This window comes from Gorilla gorilla, chromosome 23 (genome assembly GCF_029281585.2).
Source record: "Gorilla gorilla gorilla isolate KB3781 chromosome 23, NHGRI_mGorGor1-v2.1_pri, whole genome shotgun sequence".
In the NCBI taxonomy this organism is placed as follows: Eukaryota; Metazoa; Chordata; class Mammalia; order Primates; family Hominidae; genus Gorilla; species Gorilla gorilla.
In genome coordinates, this window is record NC_086018.1 from 22,047,012 (window position 1) to 22,070,075 (window position 23,064).

At 48.7% G+C, this 23,064-nt stretch overlaps 1 protein-coding gene across 2 annotated transcripts in view; it reads left to right on the forward strand.

Annotated features, from left to right (window-relative positions):
* UPB1 (beta-ureidopropionase 1) overlaps window positions 1-16,940 on the forward strand; it is a 34,159-nt gene extending 17,219 nt beyond the window's left edge. The window contains exons 5-10 of one of the 2 annotated variants that reach the window (XM_004063179.4): window positions 1,255-1,416; window positions 3,159-3,328; window positions 8,303-8,384; window positions 9,910-9,952; window positions 11,547-11,701; window positions 13,639-16,940. In XM_004063179.4, coding sequence (XP_004063227.1) covers window positions 1,255-1,416; window positions 3,159-3,328; window positions 8,303-8,384; window positions 9,910-9,952; window positions 11,547-11,701; window positions 13,639-13,722 — 696 coding nt within the window. In that variant the 3' untranslated portion in view covers window positions 13,723-16,940. The other variant, XM_019018146.3, reaches the window with a different exon arrangement.
* Window positions 16,941-23,064: the final 6,124 nt, after the last annotated feature.

Below are 23,064 nucleotides of genomic sequence, written 5' to 3' on the forward strand. Positions count from 1 at the left end.
TAATCATGGTGACTTTATCAATACTCAGTTGTGATTCCAAACATCGGTGTTCTCAGGCTGTAGGGGAAAAAAAAAAAATCTCTCATTCACCAGGTTGTTGATTTCTTGCGATGGAAAAAAGAGGAAGGAGACTGGTTAGGGGACTTTTGCAGATGATAAGTCTGAGCCAGGGCTGGAGGAAGAGTGTGAAAGAGAGCTGGTGCCAGAGACACTCCGCCTCCACAGGGACCTGAGGCTGCCCTTAGCCTGGCTCCTAGTGTTGCCTTCTGAGCATGCCTCTCTCCTATCCTGTTGTTAAGGCCAGAGATCATGACGGCTAATTAGAGTAGAGGACAAATGACCCGCTGGGCTGCTCATCCTGTGGTCACCAGGGACTGATGTTCTTACTTGAGACAAAAGGAATTTGATGCCAAAGAAATTTATTTTTGGCATAGATAAGACGTTTGATTATTATTTTTATTCTTTTTTCAAGTGGTAAAATATACATATAAAATGTACCATTTTAACCATTTTTAAGTGCACAGTTCAGTAGTGTAAAGTATATTCACACTGTGCGGATCTCCAGAATTTTTGCATCTTGCAAATCTGACTCTGTCCCATTAAACAATAGCTCCCCATTCCCCCAGCCCCTGGCAACCACCATTCTATTAATATTATACTTTCCATTTCTGTGAGTTTGACTACTCTGGATACCTTACACAAGTGGAATCGTACAGTATTTGTCTTTTTGGGACTGGCTTATTTCATTTAGCATAGTATCATCAAGGTTCATCCATGTGTAGCTTAGAACCATGGCATCTAAGGCTGGATGATACTCCATTGTATGGATGTGCCATGTTTCATTTATCCATTCACCCATTGATGGGCACTTGGTTGGCTCCCACGACTTTGCTGTTGTGAATAATGCTGCAATGAATATGCGTTTGCAAATCTCTTCTGCTTTCAATACTTTTGGATATATACCCAGGATTAGGATTGCCAGATCAAATGGTAATTCTTGTTTAATTTTTTGAGGAACTCCCATATGGTTTTCCAGAGCAGCTGCACCATTTTACTCTACCACCAACTGTGTACAGGACAATGTGATTCTTATTTAGCAAAGCATGGACATCAGGGTGTTTAGTGTTCCAAACAACAAATGCAAGTGGTTGCTCTGACCCAAGCCTATTGATTTAGTAGGACCATTCTTCTTTGATAAAAAACTACAACAATTGGTTTATAAGTGGGACTCTGCCATATTTATCATTTTTCCAGCTGGCGAAGAACCATGACATGGTGGTGGTGTCTCCCATCCTGGAACGAGACAGTGAGCATGGGGACGTTTTGTGGAATACAGCCGTGGTGATCTCCAATTCCGGAGCAATCCTGGGAAAGACCAGGAAAAACCACATCCCCAGAGTGGGTGATTTCAACGAGGTGAGCCACCCATAAGATAGATAACTAGCCCTGCTCACTTGCCCCTCTGTATGTTGTAGATCTCTGTGGGACTTTCTGTGGGGAAGTTCTGTGCAGGATCATACTCCATGTCACGTACACCCCACGGGAGCACAGTGTGGCTGCAGTGCTCAGAGGGTTACCTGACATTGCCCTATATCACACAGGCAGACAGGATTCAGGCGGGACTCTCAGAGGAGTCCCAAACACCTTTAGCACAATGGGGCATATATTTTTTTAATACAACCTGATTTGGCCTCCTGAATTCTTTGAAGTAAGTGGTATATAAATTAAAACCAAAACTAAATATTGCACAAACATGAAATGATTCCTGTGGCCCCTTTCAGGCTCAGAGCCTAGCACGCCACAGCCCTGTCCTTGTTTGGACTGTGGCATTCCTTGTTTGGAGCATGGCATTCCTTGTCTGTGGATCATGGGGGGGTCTGAGGTGGCCCATGTTTGTGTGTCAGGTGGCAGTGGGCAAACATGCATGTCTGTATACTGTGCATTATGTGAAGTTTCATGTGCCCATGATCAGGGCATAAGTTGGGGGGGCCATTTTGGTTGGTTAATGCCAACCCCTGGGTGGGTAAGATGGGAGCGGTGGATGTTTGAAGGAGGGAAATGACCTCTGCCTAATGCCTAAGATGTTAAATCTGAACTTGATTTGCCGTTAATGCAGTTGTTCAGGATGTGATGTCCGCAGTTCTCACTCCATGAATGTGGGGGTCCTGGCCGTTCTCAGGCTGGTCAGGCAGATAAGAAATGGCCTGCAGAGCTAGAGGAGGTTTCCCAGGGAGAAAGAAGAACCCAGCGTTTCTCAGTAACAGCTGGAGGTGGGGGTGGGAAGACGCGCCCCTCACCTGTTTACCCTGGGATTAATCTTTAGCTCCCTGCAGATAGCACAGGGCTTGTCTCAGCACAGCAGGATCTGCTCCGGTGTTCACCACGTGCACACATCCTGGTTGCTGCCTGACCCTGGCCAATTTTGATGGCCAGGATCAGGAGGAGGTGGACGGCTCCTGGAGCAGATCTGTTTGGGACCCTGATTTGCCCTCTAGCTTCCCTCAGTGCTGTCCAGGACAGTGTCCCTGCCCTGGCACCCTTAGGAGCAGACAGAGAAGCAGGGATGGGAGGATGGGGTCTGGTCCGCCTGCCCCACAGGGACCTCCTCAACCCTAGGCAGGATGGAGAAGGTGCGCTTTCAGGGTGTGGGTTCCACTAGAAGCTTTGGCCTTAATCATTTGGGTGAGCTATGCCCCCTCAGGAAGCAGCTTTCTCCTCTGACCAGGGAGAGAGTTGCTTGGATGTGCTCCAGGTCTCTGGGCTCCACCGTTCTATATAATGACATGTGATTGCTGAGGGCATTGACCAACTCGTGTTAACGCCAACCAAACCCGAGCCTTGAGTTGGACCATAATTGAAACCTCACCAGAGTTTGAAATAGTGTGGAACGTCATTGTGGGGATTTTTGTGACATGTCAGAAAGGAGACTGGGCAAATGCTTAAGCCACTGTGATTTCCCCCGGGGGCTGGCTTATTTGGTGTCAGGGTTTTTTTGTGTGTGTTTTGTTTTTATCATATTGAAATTCTGGAACTTAGAGTCACACTCAGGAGTGTAACCACCTCTGGACTATTGGTGATATTTCAGTTTTTCTGCTGAGTCTAAGGAAAGGGAAATCTTGAAGGTCAGAGGCATCAGTATATGGCCCTTTGCTTTTCAGTCAACTTACTACATGGAGGGAAACCTGGGCCACCCCGTGTTCCAGACGCAGTTCGGAAGGATCGCGGTGAACATTTGCTACGGGCGGCACCACCCCCTCAACTGGCTTATGTACAGCATCAACGGGGCTGAGATCATCTTCAACCCCTCGGCCACGATAGGAGCACTCAGGTCACTCAGTTGGTGGGGTCTGGGGGGCTTCCTGGGGCCCAGCCAGCTGAAGCCCAAGGCTGGGCTGTGGAGCTCCAAGGTGGCAGCAGGCAGGCGCAGCCACCAGGATGTTAACAGAGCTGAGCCCCCAGGATTGCATGTTGTACATGTGACCAGCTTTTCAGTGAAAAGAATCCTCAAGATGGCAATGAGCAATCCCCCACCCGCAGCAAGAGCTGCTCTGCAGTAAAACACCAACCTCTGCTGTGATTCTGAACACTGAGATGAAAATAATTCCCCCCTTTCCCTGTAGTCAGCAGGGGGCTTCAAAAAGCCCCACATTGGGCTGAGCTCGGTGGCTCACACCTGTAATCCCAGCACTTTGGGAGGCCGAGGCAGGTGGATCACTTGAGGTCAGGAGTTTGAGACCAGCCTAGCCAACGTGGTGAAACCCTGTCTCTACTAAAAATACAAAAATCAGCCAGGCGTGGTGGTGTGTGCCTGTAGTCCCAGCTACTCGGGAGGCTGAGGCAGGAGAATCACTTGAACTTGGGAGGCGGAGGTTGCAGTGAGCCAAGATGGCACCACTGCACTCCAGCCTGGTGATAGAGCGAGACTCCATCTCAAAAAATAAAACAAAACAAAACGAAAAAACAAAAAAGAACCCCCACATCTAAGTCCTTGGAGCATAGTAGGTGCCTAGCCAGCATTGGCTCTTGGATGGGGAACTGTGGATTCCTAGTCCTCACATCTGCAGCATCCTGCACAGGTAAGACAGACATCTGGACAAGAGAAGCTGCAAATGAGGGAGTTGGAGATCAGTCGAGGAAACTTGTCTTTAACCAGAGAAAGGTTTTATTTTTATAACACATAACAAGTGTTTCAGTGTTAGCCTCACCCCTAAACAGATAGAACTGCCCTTGTCAAGGCAGGGCTGGGGGATGAGGGGAGGGTGGCCCCGGAAGCCCGAGAACTGGACAGTACCCCACCCCTGGGGCGCCTCATTTAGGAGGGGCATCCAGCGAGCTGATCTGACTGCATGACTCTGCTGCTGCTGCCGCCTCTCTCTTCCACAAAGGCTGAGCATTTGGGTGGTTTCCAGTTTTGCATCACTACAAGTAACAGAACTCTAGGAATTTATGTGCAAATACTTTTCTCCCCAACTCACTTCTTTCCAAGCAGGATTCCTGCAGCAGGAGGTGCTGGCTTTCACTTTCTGTGGTCTTGGCTGCCAGTGTCCCCAGCAGGACAGGGGTGTGCCCTGTCCTGCCATGGGTGGGGAGCAGGGGGAGTTCTGGTGGGTGCGCAGCTTTGAGTCTCTGTCGGCCTGCACTTGTCTCTCTTGTCCTCATTCTTGACTAAATTTCAGTTGAATTTCTTCTTTTTTTTTTTTTTTCTTTGAGACAGAGTCTTGCTCTGTCACCCAGGCTGGAGTGCAGTGGCACAATCTTGGCTCACTGCAAGCTCCGCCTCCTGGGTTCATGCCATTCTCCTGCCTCAGCCTCCCAAGTAGCTGGGACTGCAGGCGCCCGCCACCATACCTGGCTAATTTTTTGTATTTTTCGTAGAGATGGGGTTTCACCGTCTTAGCCAGGATGGTCTCGATCTCCTGACCTTGTGATCCACCCACCTTGGCCTCCCAAAGTGCTGGGATTACAGGCGTGAGCCACTGCCCCCGGCCAAATTTCAGTTGAATTTCTTCTAAACGTCAGGGTGTGACATTTACCTTTTCTTTTCATACAGTGCCCCTTTCTCAAGAGTAATATCCCCTCCCCATTCAACATTTATTTACATAGCAGGTTCCTTCTGGAGCCAGAATGCAACCCCTCCTCTGTTACCTCAGGTCTACCACCCTGCCCATGTACCTGGAGGTCTGGTCCATGTCCAGGAGGGGTACTGTTGGGTAGAAGGGGAATATCAGGCCTCCATCTCCCCTCAGAGAACATACTGGAGTCTCATGGTGGTCAGATCACCAGTGATAGCATTCATTGGTGGTTGTCAGTAGGGTTTTTACTGGTCATCCAGCTACCAGGCCTGGGCAGAACTTTGGGGCCACCCCCTAAAGCAGCCCCCTCTGCTGGCTCTGGGTAAGACACTTGGCAAGCTCCATCTCCCCACTGGGGTCCCTAGAGGAACCCAAAGCACTAGGGCATCTGGCTTCTGGGCCAGGGCAGACAAAGTTGTGGCTGTGGACTCAGATGGCTCCTCGCCTTGTGTGTGCAGAGGCCCTCCCTGACCCTCCTATCTCAGGCTTTTATTGGCTCCAGTTAGGCAAACAGAAGCACCCTAGTGTAATATGCATATAATTGCTATGTCCTCAGCAGCCTATTAGGCTTATTAAAAATGATTGATTTTTCTTTCCTCAGCCAAGAATCATCCAACCCTTGGCTTTCCAGGGTGTGGTGAGGCTGGCAGTAAAAACTAACAGGTCTTTTTGAAAGCAGTATGTTTCATGAGCTCCTAAAATGCTCATGCCCTTTGGCCTGATAATGATGCTCCTAGAACTGTAGCCTGAAGAAACAATCTAAAAGAGGAGGGAAGGCCAGGCACAGTAGCTCACATTTGTAATCCCAGCCCTTTGGGAGGCCAAGGCTGGCGGATCACTTGAGGTCAGGAGTTTGAGACCATCCTGGCCAACATGGTGAAACCTCATCTCTACTAAAAATACAAAAATTAGCCGGGCATGGTGGCAGGCACCTGTAGTCCCAGCTACTTGGGAGGCTGAGGCAGGAGAATTGCTTGAACCTAGCAGGCAGAGGTTGCAGTGAGCTGATATTGCACCACTGCGCTCCAGCCTGGGTGACAGAACAAGACAGAAAAAAAAAACAGGGAAAGGCAATGCATGTGAAGGTGCTCACAACAGCTTACTTACAATAAGGGAAAAGCTGACAGCGGGGGAAGTGTCTGAGCTAAGCACATTGCAGCCCACCTCTTCCACAGGTTATTGTACAGCCACTATAAAGAGTCATGATGAAGGTAATGCAAAGTGATGAAAGCCTGTGAGCAAGAAAAAGACGTGTTCAGGCTGTGGTCAGAACTCTTGGAAAAAAAAGGAAAAAAAAGTTTGCCTATGGATGAGGATAGTCATGGAGTGTGGATAAAAGGCAACAGGTGGTTTATTAAGATGGTAGGATCCTGGCCTGTTTTCTTAAAATGATGAATGATGGAATTGATAGTGTTTTTCAGCATAATGCTGGGCAAATCCCCACCAGCATTGGATCACAGCATCCAGAACCATCCATCCCCTTTTCTGGCACCTTCTGCCGCCTGTATCAGAGACAGACATACACATGTGCATGCACACACATGGGTCAGCAGGGTGTCCTCATTCATTTTTGAGTCCCACAGTTCTAAGTACATAGTAGTGTCTGAATGCTTTTGATTAGGTTATCCTCATAATCCAAGGATGTGTCCCTTACAGCTTGGGTGACCAAAGATTTCTACCACCTGTGTACATTCATTGGCAAGTCACCATCCTATCCTCTTGCTGCATCTTGCCTTTCCACTGCGATTATTTTTAGGGGTGTGTGTGCACCGCGCTGGGAATATGGCAAACGTCCCCACTCCCCATCAGAAGTCATGATTCCTGCACACACTGGGCTCTCACTAACCCCAGCTTCCTTTCCCCTGGTGGTTTTGAGAGCATAAATTTTATTTCCAGCTGTGGGTTTGGGTCCTATGCAGAACACCTCCCTGGAGAATTGCAACTAAGATGTTTATGGCAATCGCCCTGCAAGTGTCTATTTAATTCCTGAAAATGTCATTTACTGGTGTGTTTCTGTAAAAATCATTTCTGAAAAGTTTTGTCAGCTTGGCTTAGCAGCTGGGGAAAAAAAGCAGCAAAATGAGTCCCCTCAATCAAGCCTGTGATTTTTTATTTTTTAGACTTGTGAATCCTCCTGAGAATTAGGCTTATGACAAGCACCCACCCCCTCCACCTACTCCCTGGTTTAAACCAGGTGCCTGCTGACACGAAGGAAGATTCCGGGGCATTTTGATCCTAGTCACACAGTGTTTCTAAGTGGGCATTACTCCTGTCAATCCACAGTCTTAAAGATGTTCCTCAGACAAAAGATAATTAGTGACAAGAAGGCCCACTAGATTCCATGTCACATCTTAGTTGGCGGGCCAGAGAAGGACAGGGTCTCTGGTTGGGGCCGTGTCTCCCATCACATTCTCCCTTTGCAGGTGCTGAAGTGAGGAAGGCCCACAGCTCAGCCAAGCACATGGGGTGCCTCCCTCCTGGGCCACTAGCCCACTGGCCAGTAAGAGAACCAGGGAGCCTTTACTTAGAGACTCAAGGTTCAGAAGAGGGAAATGGGAAGTCACTGGGAAATGGCCCAGCTTGGAGGAGGTGACCCTGCTGCCGAATCTGACCCCTTATCCTATTACCTAAATTCCTTTCTTGTTTACTGGCCCTGAAATCACCCGCTGTGGAGATTGCCCTGCAAGGCAGCATAGCAGAGTAGGAGAGTTAGGGTAGGGCAGGTACAGCCTGCGCTCAGCCCTCACAGGCTCTGCACAAGCCCACCAGGCCCCTGGCTCCCTTCTGGCATTCACCAGGAGAGGTTCTGCCCAGCCCAGCAGGTGGGTTCCAGGAGAAGGGATGGAGGTGGGAAGTGGTTATGGAACTCCTACCACTTGGATCTTCACCTGCATGGTCATTCAGTCTTCATAGTCTTCTTTTGAGGACATTTCAGAAAAGGAAACTGAGGCTCAGGATGAGGATTTGATCCAGGGCTGCCAATCCTTCTGACAGAGCACAGCCACGTGGCTTATGCCTGCAGCAGGCCCTTCCCAAAGGCTGTTCAGGCCAGGGCAAGGTGCTGAGGACAGGCTGGCCTGGTTGCAGGTTTGGGGTGTGACCGGTGAGTCTCCTGGTTGTCCCCACCACTGGCCCAGGAAAGCCTGCAGCCAGGCCAGGCTCAGGGCTGAGCACCCACTGAGTCTGGCTGGAAAGTCGGCAACCTGGTTCCTCTTGGTCCTCTCTTACAGCGAGTCCCTGTGGCCCATCGAGGCCAGAAACGCAGCCATTGCCAATCACTGCTTCACCTGCGCCATCAATCGAGTGGGCACCGTAAGTCCCGAGGTCTGGCTGGGGAGAGGAGCCACCACCTGGTGGCTCTGGTGGGGACACCCCGTTCCCTCTGCACACATGCCACAAATCCTAGGGTCCGGAAAGGGGTAAAACTGGCTTGGTCTGTTACTTTTCAAGATATCTCTGTCCTCCTGTTTTTTCTGTTTTTGTATTTGGCTGAAGCCATTTTGAAAAGATCTTTGACATGGCAGTTCTCACCCTATCACCTCCAAGTATCCAGTTTATTTTCCCCATTGACCCCATACACTTAACAGTTTTGACTGCCAAACAGAATGCACTTACTATATCTCTTCCTCATCCTTATTAATCAGATAGCAAACTCTAATCAGAAGATCTTTTCAGTCTGAGATAACCAAGGTTTCTACACTAAGTCTATCTGACTTCTAGCAGCATAAAGAAACCTGATGTTTTGGCTGGGTTTGGTGGCTCATGCTTGTAATCCTAACACTTTGGGAATCCGAGGCTGGCAGATCACCTGAGGTCAGAAGTTTGAGACCAGCCTGGCCAGTGTGGCAAAACCCTGTCTCTACTAAAAATATAAAAATTAGCAGGGCAGGCTGGCACGTGCCTGTAATTCCAGCTACTCAGGAGGCTGGGGCACGAGAATAGCTTGAACAAGGAGGCAGAGGTTGCAGTAAGCCAGGATCGCGCCACTGCACTCCAGCTTGGGTGACAGAGTGAGACTCTGTCCAAAAAAAAAAAAAAAAAAAGCCAAGTGCGGAGGCTCATGCCTGTAATCCCAGCACTTTGGGAGACCGAGGCGGGTAGATCACCTGAAGTCGGGAGTTCGAGACCAGCCTGGCCAACATGGAGAAACCCTATCTCTACTGAAAATACAAAAAAATTAGCCGGGTGCGGTGGTAGGCGCCTGTAATCCCAGCTACTAGGGAGGCTGAGGCAGGAGAATTGCTTGAACCCGGGAGGTGGAAGTTGCAGTGAGCCGAGGTCGCCTCATTGCACTCCAGCCTGGGCAACAAAAATGAAACTCCGTCTCCAAAATAAATAAATAAATAAATAAATAAATAGAAAAGAAACCTGATGTTTTAGTTAGCCTATGTAACCCCATCACAGGTTGATGTACAGTTTCCATTAGGTTCTGGAGGAAATACTGAAAGCAGTGTGTGTACCTGCCCACTGCCTTCACACACCCCGGCCTGGGGTTTTAATTACTTCAAGCAGGCCAGCCTCAGGTGCCCACAGCCCTGAGAACCAGTCTGTGCCCAGTGTCTTTCTCTTCTCTCAGATTATGAACTCCCCAAAGGCACCATCCAGGTTTTTACCCCGCTTGTCAAATTCCCCTCTGGCCCAGGGCTGGCTGCTCAGCAGGAGTGTTTAATAAGCACTTAATTGCCCGGTGAGTACAGACCATTCCAGCTCACCTTAACTGTTTCCTGGCTGACTCGCCTCTCGGCCTGATTGCCCTGCTCATCTGGCTGAGTGAGCTGGAATGAGTGTAGTGGTAGTGCCACCTATAGGTTCCTCTTACCTTGGTCTTATTTCACAGGAGCACTTCCCGAACGAGTTTACCTCGGGAGATGGAAAGAAAGGTATGTCCCATGAACCATGGTGGCTGCAGTTGAGGAGTGGGCCTTCCTCTTCCCTTCTCTGTCTGCTTCCTCCAGTCAGGATCTGCCACACACATCACATCTGCATGCCTGGCACCTAGGAGGAGGCGCCAATTCCTCTCTGCTTTATTGCCTGCAGTGTGGGAATCGGGCTGTGGCTGGGGTGTGGATAGGCAGTCCTGAGCTTGAGGAGTGGGTTGGACTCCATCCATTCCCCGGGACTGGTGTGAAGATGAACCAAGAGGATGTGGGGGATCCTCTGTGAGCTCTCTGAAAGGGAGAGGTGCTCTCATCCAGCCCATAGATCTCCCTTTCCACTTTCCTTTGTCCTTGTCCCCCCTCCCCTTGCCCAAACCAGCTGTACTGATGCCACAGGGCATTGGCATGGATGGCCCTGGGTTTCTAGAGTCCATGGCTTGTTTTGATCCAAGGGCACATACCACCTCACCTCTGCTAAGAACCCTAAAGACTCCTTTCCCATGTCTCTGGCCAAGAATGAGGGAGGTAGGGACTGCCCCCCTCACCAAGGAGGTATCTGAACCTTGGTGAGGTAGCTTGGACACTTGGAGGTAGCTCAGAGTGTCCTCTAGAAAGCCAGGAGGGGGCCAGACATGGTGTCTCATGCCTGTAATCCCAGTACTTTGGGAGGCTGAGGCGGGCGGATCACCTGAGGTTGGGAGTTTGAGGCCAGCCTGACCAACATGGAGAAACCCAGTCTCTACTAAAAAAAAAAAAAAAAAAAAAAATACAAAAAATTAGCCGGGCATGGTGGCCCATACCTATAATCCCAGCTACTCAGGAGGCTGAGGCAGGAGAATTGCTTGAACCCAGGAGGTGGAGGTTGTGGTGAGCTGACATCGCACCATTGCACTCCAGCCTGGGCAACAGGAGGGAAACGCCACCTAAAAAAAAAAAAAAAAAAAAATGCTAGAAGGGGTTGAGCGAGTCTGTTTTCCAGGAAAACACTTCCTGAAAGGGTCCAAGATGCCGCCATTTCAGGTCCCCCGACTTCTAGAGTCCCTGATCCTAGTTAACTTACTGCAAATAGAGATGCAGAAAGGGGCAGGGGAATGAGCGTCCACTGGGTGCCTGCTGCATCTGGGCCATGCTAGGCCCTGCCCAGCCCCACCTGCTCCTTACACATGTGTGGGGTGGCTGCTAGTCCTCCCTGACTGGTGAAGGGACCAAGGCCTGGAGGGAGGATAAGGGTGACGCAGCTGGCAAGGCAGATGAAGGCAGAGCCTCCAGCTCACTGTGAGGGCCCCCATAGGAAGCCCCCAGAGTGTGACTTTCTGTTTTCCTTAGGCTGTGGGTAGAAGCGACACCTCTCAGAAGGGTGACATTTAGACATTTCCCCAGGGGCAAAGGGAAGCAGCATAAGGGGGCCATTTGCAGCAATTTGCTGGGCCTTCAGGCCTGAGATGAGAGACAGGCCTTTTGGGCCTCAGCATTCGGCAGACACTGGGGAGGATGGCATGGACTCCGTGTCCTGGGCCTGCCTCAAGGTGCCTGACCCTCTGTGGAGCCCACAGTGCATCTACACAAGCTCACAGACGTGTTTCTTTGTTCTTTAAAGCTCACCAGGACTTTGGCTACTTTTATGGCTCGAGCTATGTGGCAGCCCCTGACAGCAGCCGGACTCCTGGGCTGTCCCGTAGCCGGGATGGACTGCTAGTTGCTAAGCTCGACCTAAACCTCTGCCAGCAGGTGAATGATGTCTGGAACTTCAAGGTAGGTCCCCAGGACCCCTGTTGTTGCGTGCTCCTCTGCTTTGGCCCTCACCCTGCTCTCAGGAACTGCTGTTGCGGGGTTGCCCATGGCAGCATGAGGTACCAGCTCCCACCTGAGGGCTCTGTGTGAGCTGAGGGCTGAATCTCTGCCTCCTTGCTGGCTCCCGGGAGGAACAGTTGGGTCAAACAATGTACAAGCAGCAGGCTGCAATAAATTCTCCTCTCATCTGATTTAGATTCTGGGTGCCTTCAGACAAATTAATCTCAATTTCATTTGTCCAGAGAATAGAATGGATTGGCTCCTCTAATCCTTTTCCCTTTCCAGGCATTTGCACTTATCACAAGATAAATGTGCATGTCTGGTTCTGCTTGTGGCCAGTCCCTGCAGTCTAGGCCTTGACGATAGCAGGAAATGGGTCATGCAGAGAAATGGAATCTAGGCCTGGCTCTGCCACAGCCTTCCTTCCTTGGTCACCTTAATTAAGCCCCTTGTGCTCCCAAGCCTTAGTACTCCCAGTTGTAAAATACGGGGCTTAACTCGAAGGTCCCATGCTGGCTTTGACACCTAATGCCCTGTGATGTCAGGAGTCAGAGGAATGGAGATGTCTGCCCTCCTGGGATGGGACTCCACCCTAGAAAGGCTCACAGCTTCAGAGTTTGCTGTATTAGTGTCCGAAAGTATTTCCACCAACTCAGCACCCCTTTTTCTTTTTTGGTGGAGTAGGGGGCATGGAGACAAGGTCTTGGCTCTGTCATCTAGGCTGGACCAATGGCACAGCCATAGATCATGGCAGCCTTGACCTCCTGGGCTCAAGCCATCCTCCCACCTCAGCCTCCTGAGTAACTGGGACTATAGGCGTGCACCACCACCACACCCAGCTAATTTTTAAAATTTTCTATAGAGACCGAGTCTCACTATGTTGCCCAGGCTGGTCTTGAACTCCTGGCTTCAAGCAATCCTCGCACCTCGGTCTCCCAAAATACCAGGATTATAGACATAAGCCACTGTGCCCTGCCTCAGCAACCTTTTATAAGCAAATTGTATATGCAAATGTCCATTGTTATAACTGACTTTGCCCGGTGTGACTAAAAGACCACCAGGGCCTCTAATCCACCCAGACATGGGCTTTTGGCCTTGATCCTGTTTTCTGAGCATGGGTTCCTCAGTCTCGGATCCTTGTCAGACAAACAAGGTATTGGGCATGAGAGAGTCTCCTGACCTCTCTCTCCTCTTCCTGGGCAACTAGGATGAATGTAGGATTCCACCCAAATCAGAAGGGAGCCAAGAATGCTGGCCAACTCTTTTTAATAAGTATCCCAGGAGCAGTAAACCAAATGTTTTCTCATTAGACACTTCTTAGAAGCAGAAGCCTTCCCAACTTTGGTAATGGGCATGAGCTCCTGTCAAGGCTTTTGGGAGTAATCCACCTTGGGAAAGGAGGGAGGGAGGGAGGGTGTGCTGGGTGTGAGCACCGTGGGTGGGCTTTCCAACTCCACCAGCCTCTGTATCCATGATGAGATGCCACATGGAGTAGACAGAACTCCAGGCCCATCCAGGAGCCCCTGGTTCAAATCCCAGCCTTTTCTACAACTGGCTAGTGACCTGGAGCAGGTCACTCCTCTCTGGGCTGTAGGCTGCTCTTCTGGGGAGCAACAGGACCACGGGACTCCCCTTCTCCATCCTGCCTCAGCAGACCACACTTTCTGGATAGACAGGTCGAAGAGGTCACAGCAGCCAATGCTGGGCTGTATGAGTCATTGTGGCATCTGTGAACTTTGCCACAGTACTAGAATCAGTGCCAAGAGGTCACTGTCAACGAGCCTTCCTGATGCGTTCCTGTCCCATGACTGCCCTCCAGTGGCAAGAGGTGGTGGCGTGTAAGTGATGGGGACTTATAAAACCAGAACCTCTAAAGTACATCTGTGTTTTGCTTTCAGATGACGGGCAGGTATGAGATGTACGCACGGGAGCTCGCCGAAGCTGTCAAGTCCAACTACAGCCCCACCATCGTGAAAGAGTAGCCAGCTTCAGTGCCTGCCTTGGGGTGAGGAAGACACCTCTGCCCCAGTGGATTAGCAAGCGTGGCAGGCTTAACATGTCCAGGTTCTCCCCAGTTAACATTGTCCAGGTTGGTTTTAAAATTCCCAGGCAGGGGGAGAGTGGCATGGGGAGTGACTTCTTAATGGGTAAGGGGCTGCTTGCTTCTGGGGTATTGGAAATGTTTGGGGACTAGGTAGAGGTGAATGTACTAAATGCCACTGAATTTGTATACTTCAGAATGTTTGTTATGTGAATTTTACCTCAACTAAAAAAAAAAAAAAATGCCCAGGTACTGCTTGTGCAGGTGGATTTGAGGTTAGGCAGATGATGCTGTCCATCCTGTACACCAGTGGGAAGAGGGTGAGGGCTGATCCAGAGACCCTGAGCCTACAGCAAGGCTGTGGTGGGTCGGATGGTCTTTGGATGTGTCAGCTTAGCTAGGCCACAGTCACCAGTAATTCAATCAGACACTAATCTAGGTATTTCTGTGAAGGTATTTTGTAGATGTGACAGAAGTCCATTCCCAATTGACTAAGTAAGTGAGATTATCTCAGATAATCTGGGTCAGCCTGACCTGATCAGTCAGAAGGCCTAAAGAACAGAGCTAAGGGTTTCCCTGAGGAAGAAATTCTGCCTGAGGACAGCAGCCCAGTGCTTGGCGAGAGTTCCTGACAGTCTGCCCTTCCTGATAGCTGCCTCACAGAGTTTAGACATGACTAGCCAGCTCCTACAATCACTGAAGTCAATTCCTTGCAATAAATCTCAATATATCCCCTACTGGTTCTGCTTCTCTAGTTGAATCTGACTGATACAGATTTTGGTGCCAAAAGTGGTTCTAGAAAAATAGAATCTTAAAGATGAGTTTTCTGCATTGGTTCTGGATTTTTTAGAATTCTTCCCTAGTTTGATTGAACTTAAAGGCATCAATGACTCTATTTCCATAGAGTCAGGGTAAAGAGGGTAGTTGGTAGTCCATGGCATGGTGCAGCAATAGTTATTTATGTGCGAGACTAGCCATCAGCCATCAGTTTGTGCCCAGAGTTCCAGCCTGCCCTTTCTGATGGCTTGTCCTGTGGATATCAGACTTGCCTGACCAGATTCCATCATCATAGAAGGTAATTTGTTGCACTAAATCCTTTTATATCTCTATCCATCACCTACTAATTCTGCTAGTTCTGCTAATGTGGTTGAGCTCCATTTTACACATCAGATTACTCACTTCTCTACACCTTGGTTTTTACATCTGTAAAATGGGACTGGGCCAGGTGTGGTGGGGTGGCTTATGCCTGTGATCCCAGCACTTTGGGAAGCCAAAGCAGGTGGATCACTTGAGGTCAGGAGTTCAAGACCAGCCTGGCCAACATGGCGAAACCCCGTCTCTACTAAAAATACAAAAATTAGCTGGGCATGGTGGCGCATGCCTATAATCCCAGCTACTCAGCAGGCTGAGGTATGAGAATTGCTTGAATCTGGGAGGCAAAGGCTGCAGTGAGCTGAGATCACACCACTGTGCTCCAGCCTGGACAACAGAGTGAGAGCCTATCTCCAAAAAAAAAAGGGGTGGGGACCATATTCCTGCTTTATGTCAAGACACTGGTAAGAGACAGACTAGATGGGCCAGGTAGCCCCTTGGCAGTTATCAGTGCAGCGCCTATTTAGCCCTGTCCCTGAACAACACGGCAAGAGCCCAACCTGCCAAGTCTCAAATAGCAGTTAACCAGAGTATCGGGTTGGAGGTGGGGTTGAGATTCTGTAATTCCCCACTTATTGTTCCCAATCAGAGAAGGCAGCCAGAGAAGGCAGCTTCATCCCTTCACTGGCCCAGCAGCTGAATTATATGGAAACCTCCATGTCAGGGCTAGGGTACTCCTGGACAGCCACCAGGGATGAGAAACCCTGATGGAACTGCCTGGCCACAGCTCTGCGGTAACTTCCTTGAACTCTCTGTGCTGCAGGTTTTCACTTTACCTAATGGCCCTCCTTGCACCTTTAAAAAAAAAAAAAATTCCAGTCCTACAGACACAGTGAGCTTTTTTGCCTGGTCCTTTAGCTTTCAAAATTTAGTGTCAGCCAAGGCGGGCAGATCACAAGGTCAAGAGATGGAAACCATCCTGGCCAACATGGTGAAACCCCATCTCTACTAAAAATACAAAAATTAGCTGGGTATGGTGGCGCACGCCTGTAGTCCCAGGTACTCAGCAGGCTGAGGGAGGAGAATCACTTGAACCCAGGAGGCGGAGGTTGCAGTGAGCCGAGATCACACCACTGCACTCCAGCTTGGCGACAGAGTGAGACTCCGTCTCAAAAAACAAAACAAAACAAAACACCTTAGTGTCTTTGGTTTCTAGAGGGTGTAATCAACCTAATACAGAAGCCAGCTTAGGTGACAAATTGGTACATTTGTGAAACAGGCATGAATAAATGGACCACAACTCTTTGATTATCTGCAACTCTCATTGCCTGGAAACAGAACAGTCAGGCCCATCTTAGAGTATGCAGGCCCTGCACAGCCAAGGTCATTTCAAGGTTTAACTCATCCCTGGAACATGCGGATGCTCAGTAAACATTTGAATGAATCTGTGGTGGAGGTTTTTGCTTCCTGGTGATCATTGCTGATGCTACAGGGCAGTCTCTCAGACAAGAAATTGCAGTGGTTCAGTGTACATGGCCTGCAGGCCTGTGGGCCCCTGTGCAATCTTGGATGAAGCCTTCTGACCCCTCAGTTTTCTCACCGGTAAGATAACAGGTGGCTGGGCTCAAGAATTTCTCCCTAGAAATTCTCAGTTCTGGAAGGCCACCTTCCTGCCAGGCTGTAGCTTTATTGCCGGAATCTGGGGTGGAGTAGCTGAACTTCAGTGTGCCCAAAAGAAAAAAGGAGGCTGTGCACAGTGGCTCACATCTGTAATCCCAGCACTTTGGGAGGCTGAGGCAGGGGGATCACTTGAGCTCAGGAGTTGAAGACCAGCCTGGACAACATAGACCTTGTCTCTATAAAATTAAAAAAAAATTAATAGGAAAAAAAGGGCTAAGGCATTATTAAATGTAAACCAGACCACATATTAGACCACAAAAAAGTCTCAGTAAACTTAAAGATTAAAATCATAAAAGTGTATTTTCCCATCACAATGGAACAAAACTAGAAATCAGTAGTTGAAAGTTTTAAAAATTAAACAGTGGCCGGGTGCGGTGGCTCATGCCTGTAATCCCAGCACTTTGGGAGGCCGAGGCAGGTGGATCCCAAGGTCAGGAGATTGAGACCATCCTGGCTCACACAGTGAAACCCCGTCTCTACTAAAAATACAAAAAATTAGCCAGGTGTGGTGGCAGGTGCCCGTAGTCCCAGCTACTCGGGAGGCTGAGGTAGGAGAATGTGAACCTGGGAGATGGAGCTTTCAGTGAGCCAAGATTGCCCCACTGCACTCCAGCCTGGGCGACAGAGCAAGACTCCATCTCAAAAAAAAAAAAAAAAAAAATTAACACACTTTTTGTTTTCTGAGACAGTCTTGTTCTGACACAACTGTGGCTCACTGCAATCTCCGCCTCCCAGGTTCAAGTGATTCTCGTACCTCAGCCTCCCAAATAGCTGGGACTACAGGCACATGCCACCATGCCTGGCTAATTTTTGTATTTTTAGTAGAGACAGGGTTTTGCTGTGTTGGCCAGGCTGGTTTTGAACTCCTGGTCTCAAGTGATCTGCCCGCTTCAGCCTCCCAAAGTGCTGAGATTACAGGCATCAGCCACCCTTCCTGACCAACAACACACTTTTAAACAACCAATGGATCAAAAAAGAAATCATAAGGGAAGTTAGATATCTTGAGACACATGAAACAAAAACACACCGAAACCTGTGGGATACAGCAAAAGCAGTACTGAAAGAAATTTATAGCTATAAATGCTTACATTTAAAAAGAAGAGTCTGGGCATGGTGGTTCCCACCCATAATTCCAGCACTTTAGGAGGCTGAGGTGGGAGAATTGCCTGGCCCCTCTACAAAAAATTTAAAAATTAGCCAGGGATGGTGGTGCACACCTATAGTCCCAGCTATTCCAGAGGCTGAGGTGAGAGGATTGCTTGAGCCCAGGAGTTTGAGGCTGCAGTGAGCTAAGTGAGCTATGATGGCACCACTGCACTCTAGCTTGAGCAACAGAGCAAGATCCTGTCTCTAAAAAAAAAAACAAAAACAAAAACAAAAAAAACCAACTGAACTGTACACATTATTTACACATTAAGGCACAAAAAAAGAGCAAATGAAAGAGCTAACAGAAGGAAGCCAATAAGAACAGAGCTAGAAGGAAGATAACAGAGCTAGAGAATAGAAAAAGAAAAAAAAGAGAAAGTCAACAAAATCAAAAGTTGCTTCGTCAAAAAGATCAACAAAATTGACAACCTTTAGCTAGATTGAGTAAGAAAAAGCGTCAAATTACTAAAAGGAGAAATGAAAATCGGGACACTACTACCAATTCTACAGAAGTAAAAAGGGTTATAAAGTACTACAGACAGTTGTATGGAAACAAACTGGATAGCCTAGATTAAATGGGCAAATTCCAGCTGGGCATGGTGGCTCAAATCTGTAATCCCAGCACTTTGGGAGGCCGAGGCCGGTGGATCACTTGAGGTCAGGAGTTCAAGACCAACCTGGCCAACATGGTGAAACCCTGTCTCACTAAAAATACAAAAATTAGCTGGGTGTGGTGGTGTGCGCCTGTACTCCCAGCTACTTGGGAGGCTGAGGCACGAGAATCACTTGAACCCGAGAAACAGACGTTGCAGTGAGCCAAGATTGTGCCACTGCACTCCAGCTTGGGCGACACAGAGTGAGATTCTGTCTCGAAAATAAATAAATGAATGAATGAGTGAATGAATGAATAGGCAAAGTCCTAAAAACAAAACCTACCAAGATTGAGTCATGAAGAAATATTAAAAAGCACAAACATCAGATCAAAAATTGAATAGTCAGAGATTTTACTCTATTTGCAAGCTAGGTTAGCCTACTGCAGTAGTTTCACAGATGCTCATAGAAGATGTACTTTTTTTTTTTTTGAGATGGAGCCTCGCTCTGTTGCCCAGGCTGAAGTGCAGTGGTGCAATCTCAGCTCACTGCAACCTCTGCCTCCTGGGTTCAAATGATTCTCCTGCTTCAGCCTCCTGAGTAGCTGGAATTACAGGCTCCTGCCACCACACCCGGCTAATTTTTGTATTTTTAGTAGAGACAGGATTTCACCATGTTGGCCAAGCTGGTCTCAAACTCCTGTCCTCAGGTGATCCACCCACCTTGGCCTCCCAAAGTGCTGGGATTACAGGCATGAGTCACTGCACCCAACCAGACAAGACACTCTTGGGTCAGACACAAAGAACAGTTTATTACAGCAATAGCAGTAGCCAGAGTACCAGCATTTTCTTACAGCCATTTCCCAAGCCCAGTTCCCTTAGGGCAACACAAAGAGGACCAAGTGAATCCTGCACATGCAGTGGGTTTTATTGAGGAAAGGAGGAGGGAAGAGAGCTAACAGAATTTGTGTCTTTTATATTGGATGGTTGGTATGCCTTCCCTTTGCACTAACAGGAGGCATTATCTCCACCAAGGTCACAAGAACACCTGTCCTTTGCTCTGTAGATGCAAAGCACCTGTGTCTATCTTCCAAGGCTATACCAGCTTCTTTGAAAAGATAGTCTAGAACAAAGGCCTTCATAGTTTTAGCTGACAAGACACATACAGAAATGTGAGAGACCTGTGGACAATTATCTCCCAATAATATCCACCCCTCATTTCCACATTGTCTTGGCTTCTGGCAATTTTCTTATGGGTATGCCATTTTATCAGTCACTGATTAATCTGACAATAGGCATAGAGCAAATCAGTTCAGCTTGTCTCACAGAATTTAATTTAATGAACAGAATGAGTCCAACCTGCAATATTAACCCCAATCCTGACCCCAGGGTTTTCTTTTTTTTTTTTTTTAATTTCTTTTTTTGAGATGGAGTCTCACTCTGTCGCCCAGGCTGGAGTGCAGTGGTGCGATTTCGGCTCACTGCAAGCTCCGCCTCCCGGGTTCATACCATTCTCCTGCCTCAGCCTCCTGAGTAGCTGGGACTTACAGACACCCACCACCATGCCCGGCTAATTTTGTTTTTGTATTTTTAGTAGAGATGGGGTTTCACCATGTTAGCCAGGATGGTCTCGATCTCCTGACCTCGTGATCCACCCACCTCGGCCTCCCAAAGTGCTGGGATTCCAGGCGTGAGCCACCACGCCTGGCTGACCCCAGGGTTTCCAACTCAACAGGTTGAACAAATCCTATAAACCATCAAGGTCTACCTAAGAAAGCCAGGTGACTTTCTCAAATATTGACCTTTCCACTCAGCCCAAGTCATTAATCCAGGTACAGCAGGATATATTAGATATTGCATAATCTCCACTGGTGGTTCACAGGGAGGAAGCCTAGGGCAACTCTGTCATCCATACAGCCTCCACCCTGGCCAGTGAGTTGCCGCTGACCTGAATGCCTTCCAGGGGCAAGGTGGTACCACTGATCACCCAACTAAAGTTAGAGACAAATGTTGCATCACCTTTCCTAATCAGAGGACTCCCATCATAGGGATAATAAGCGCACATAAGGAATGAGTCAATTATCAGTCCAAGAAGTTCCCCTGAGTAACCAAGGGCAGCCTCACTTTAGAAAGATCTTCACAGTTGTCAGCTGGGTGCGATGGCTCACGCCTGCAATCCTAGCACTTTGGGAGGCCAAGGCAGGTGGATCACCTGAGGTCAGGAGTTCAAGACCAGTCTGGCCAACATGGTGAAACCCTGTCTCTACCAAAAGTACAAAAAAATTAGCTGGGCGTAGTGGTGGGCGCCTGTAATCCCAGCTCCTTGGGAGGCTGAGGCAGGAGAATCGCTTGAACCTGGGAAGCAGAGGTTGCAGTAAGCCGAGATCACGCCACTGCACTCCAGCCTGCATGACAGAGCAAGACTCCATCTCAAAAAAAAAAAAAAAAAAATCTCCACAGTTGTCTGTGGGCTACATAATCTATTGGTGGTATTTGCTTAAACACTTGAAGGTCTTTTGACCACCCTGAAGGGGCAAGACACTATTTTGGGGAGGATGATGAGTTAATGTTTAGCCTCCACACAAGTACAGTCACAAGTCACAAGTCACATATCGTTACCCCTAGAAAATATTTATAATTGTTGGAGGTCCCCCAAGTGGGACCTACATTTGTTGGGGCACAGGTCCTGGCCACCTGGTAGGGCTTCAGGTTCCCAGTTTACTTTCTTTTTTTTTTTTTTTTTGAGCTGAAGTTTCGCTCTTGTCACCCAGGCTGGAATGCGGTGGCGCGATCTCAGCTCACTGTACTCTCCCTGCTAGGTTCAAGTGATTCTCCTGCCTCAGCCTCCCAAGTAGCTTCCCAGTTTGAATAATTCAGTCTAGTCCTTGTATTTGGAAGGACAGCCTGAGGGCAGTTAGTCCAATCTATCCCATTTGTCCATACCACTAGCAAGGTGGCACTCGTTCTCTCCACAGAATGGCTGAGTGGAGTCTATGGGAATAGGGATGGGAACGACAACTGATGGTATCACAGGTGATTTTCATGGAAGGTGCAGGAGCCAGGGACATCCCCTGCTCTTTCCAGTGGACTTCTGGTAAGGTTAATGGGAATGGTGAGCAAACCAAATGGTGGCCAAAGCCATCTGTTGTTGGGGCAAGGCAGAACCCACAGTCGTTAAATTTGTTTTATTTGAGACAGGTTCTCAGTCTTGCCCAGGCTGGAGTGCAGTGGTGCCATCGCAGCTCACTGCAGCCTTGAATTCCTTGCCTCAAGCGATCCTCCCCTGCAACTTCCCAAGTAGCTGGGATTACAGGCAGGAGCCGCTATGCCCAGCTTTGCAGTCAGTTAAATTTAAGGTGCTTGCAAAAGCTTGGGAGAGCTGCACAGATCTTTTTTATGTTCATAAGGAAGTCTTCAGGGGCAATTATGAAGGACAAAGATCATAAATGCCTCCCCCTCTTTATCTCCTGGAATCCAAAGTATTTTCTATCTAGGTGCCAGAATTGCTGCTCCCCCTCCCAAATCGGTGTCTCATTTCAATACCTATAGTCACTTCTTTAAGGAAAAAGAGGTGACTGGACTGACCAGTACCAGCCACCTCTTTTTCCAGTTATCCCCTGTGTGCACCTAGACTTTTTGATTGGAAGAGTCAGGTCCAAGAGGAACAAGGGCATGTTTACAAAATGCATGGGGACCCATTATGTTCCCCACTTTGTCCTGTATGTGCCACTCTAAGGGGTCTCAGCGAGCAGCGTACTTGCCCAAGTGGTCATTATTCTTATGCTCTAAGACCATGTCAGTCCAACAAGAGAATCCAGGTGGCTGAAACACAATCAGGTTTGAGCCCCTAGGCCCCCTTACAGTTGGACTGCCATCTAGAAGGTGTGCCCACCAGGCTGGCCTGGGGTTGCTGCTAGGGGAAAGCAAGCAAGCAACATGCCCAGGAAGAGTCTGATCAGAATCCCAAATTTTAAAAATATTTCTTTATAACCTTCCTACACCTCTTCATTCAGATACACCTTGCTAGGAAGTAGCCTTTTTAAAGACAGCTGCATTTGGTGACCAAAATGTTTTAATAGGGCCAGGCGCATTGGCTCATACCTGAAATCCCAGCACTTTGGGAGGCTGAGATGGGAGGACTGCTTGAGGCCAGGAGTTCGAGACCAACTTGGTCAACATGGCAAGACCCCATCTCTACTTAGAAAAAGAAAAAGCAGGGGGCAGTAGCTCACATCTTTAATCCCAGCACTTTGGGAGGCTGAGGCGGGTGGATCTCTTGAGGTCTGGAGTTCAAGATTAGCATGGCCAACATGGGGAAACCCTGTCCTACTAAAAATACAAAAATTAGCTGGACATGGTGGCGTGTGCCTGTAATCCAAGCTACTTGGGAGGCTGAGGCAGGAGAATGGCTTGAACTCGAGAAGCAGAGCCAAGATCGCACCACTGCACTCCAGCCTGGGTGACAGAGCGAGACTCCATCTTGAAAAACAAAAACAAAATGCTTTATGAAAGTGTGTGGACCAGGAAGGAGGGAGAAAAGTAGAGTCAGAGACCTTGAGTTGATTTTTTTTTTCTTTTTTTTTTTTGAGACGGACTCTTGCTCTGTCACCCAGGCTGGAGTGCAGTGGCATGATCTCGGGTCACTGCAACCTCCGCCTCCCATGTTCAAGCGATTCTCCTGCCTCAGCCTTCAGAGTAGCTGGGATTACAGGCACCCACCACCATGCCCGGCTAATGTTTGTATTTTTAGTAGAGATGGGGTTTCTCCACGTTGC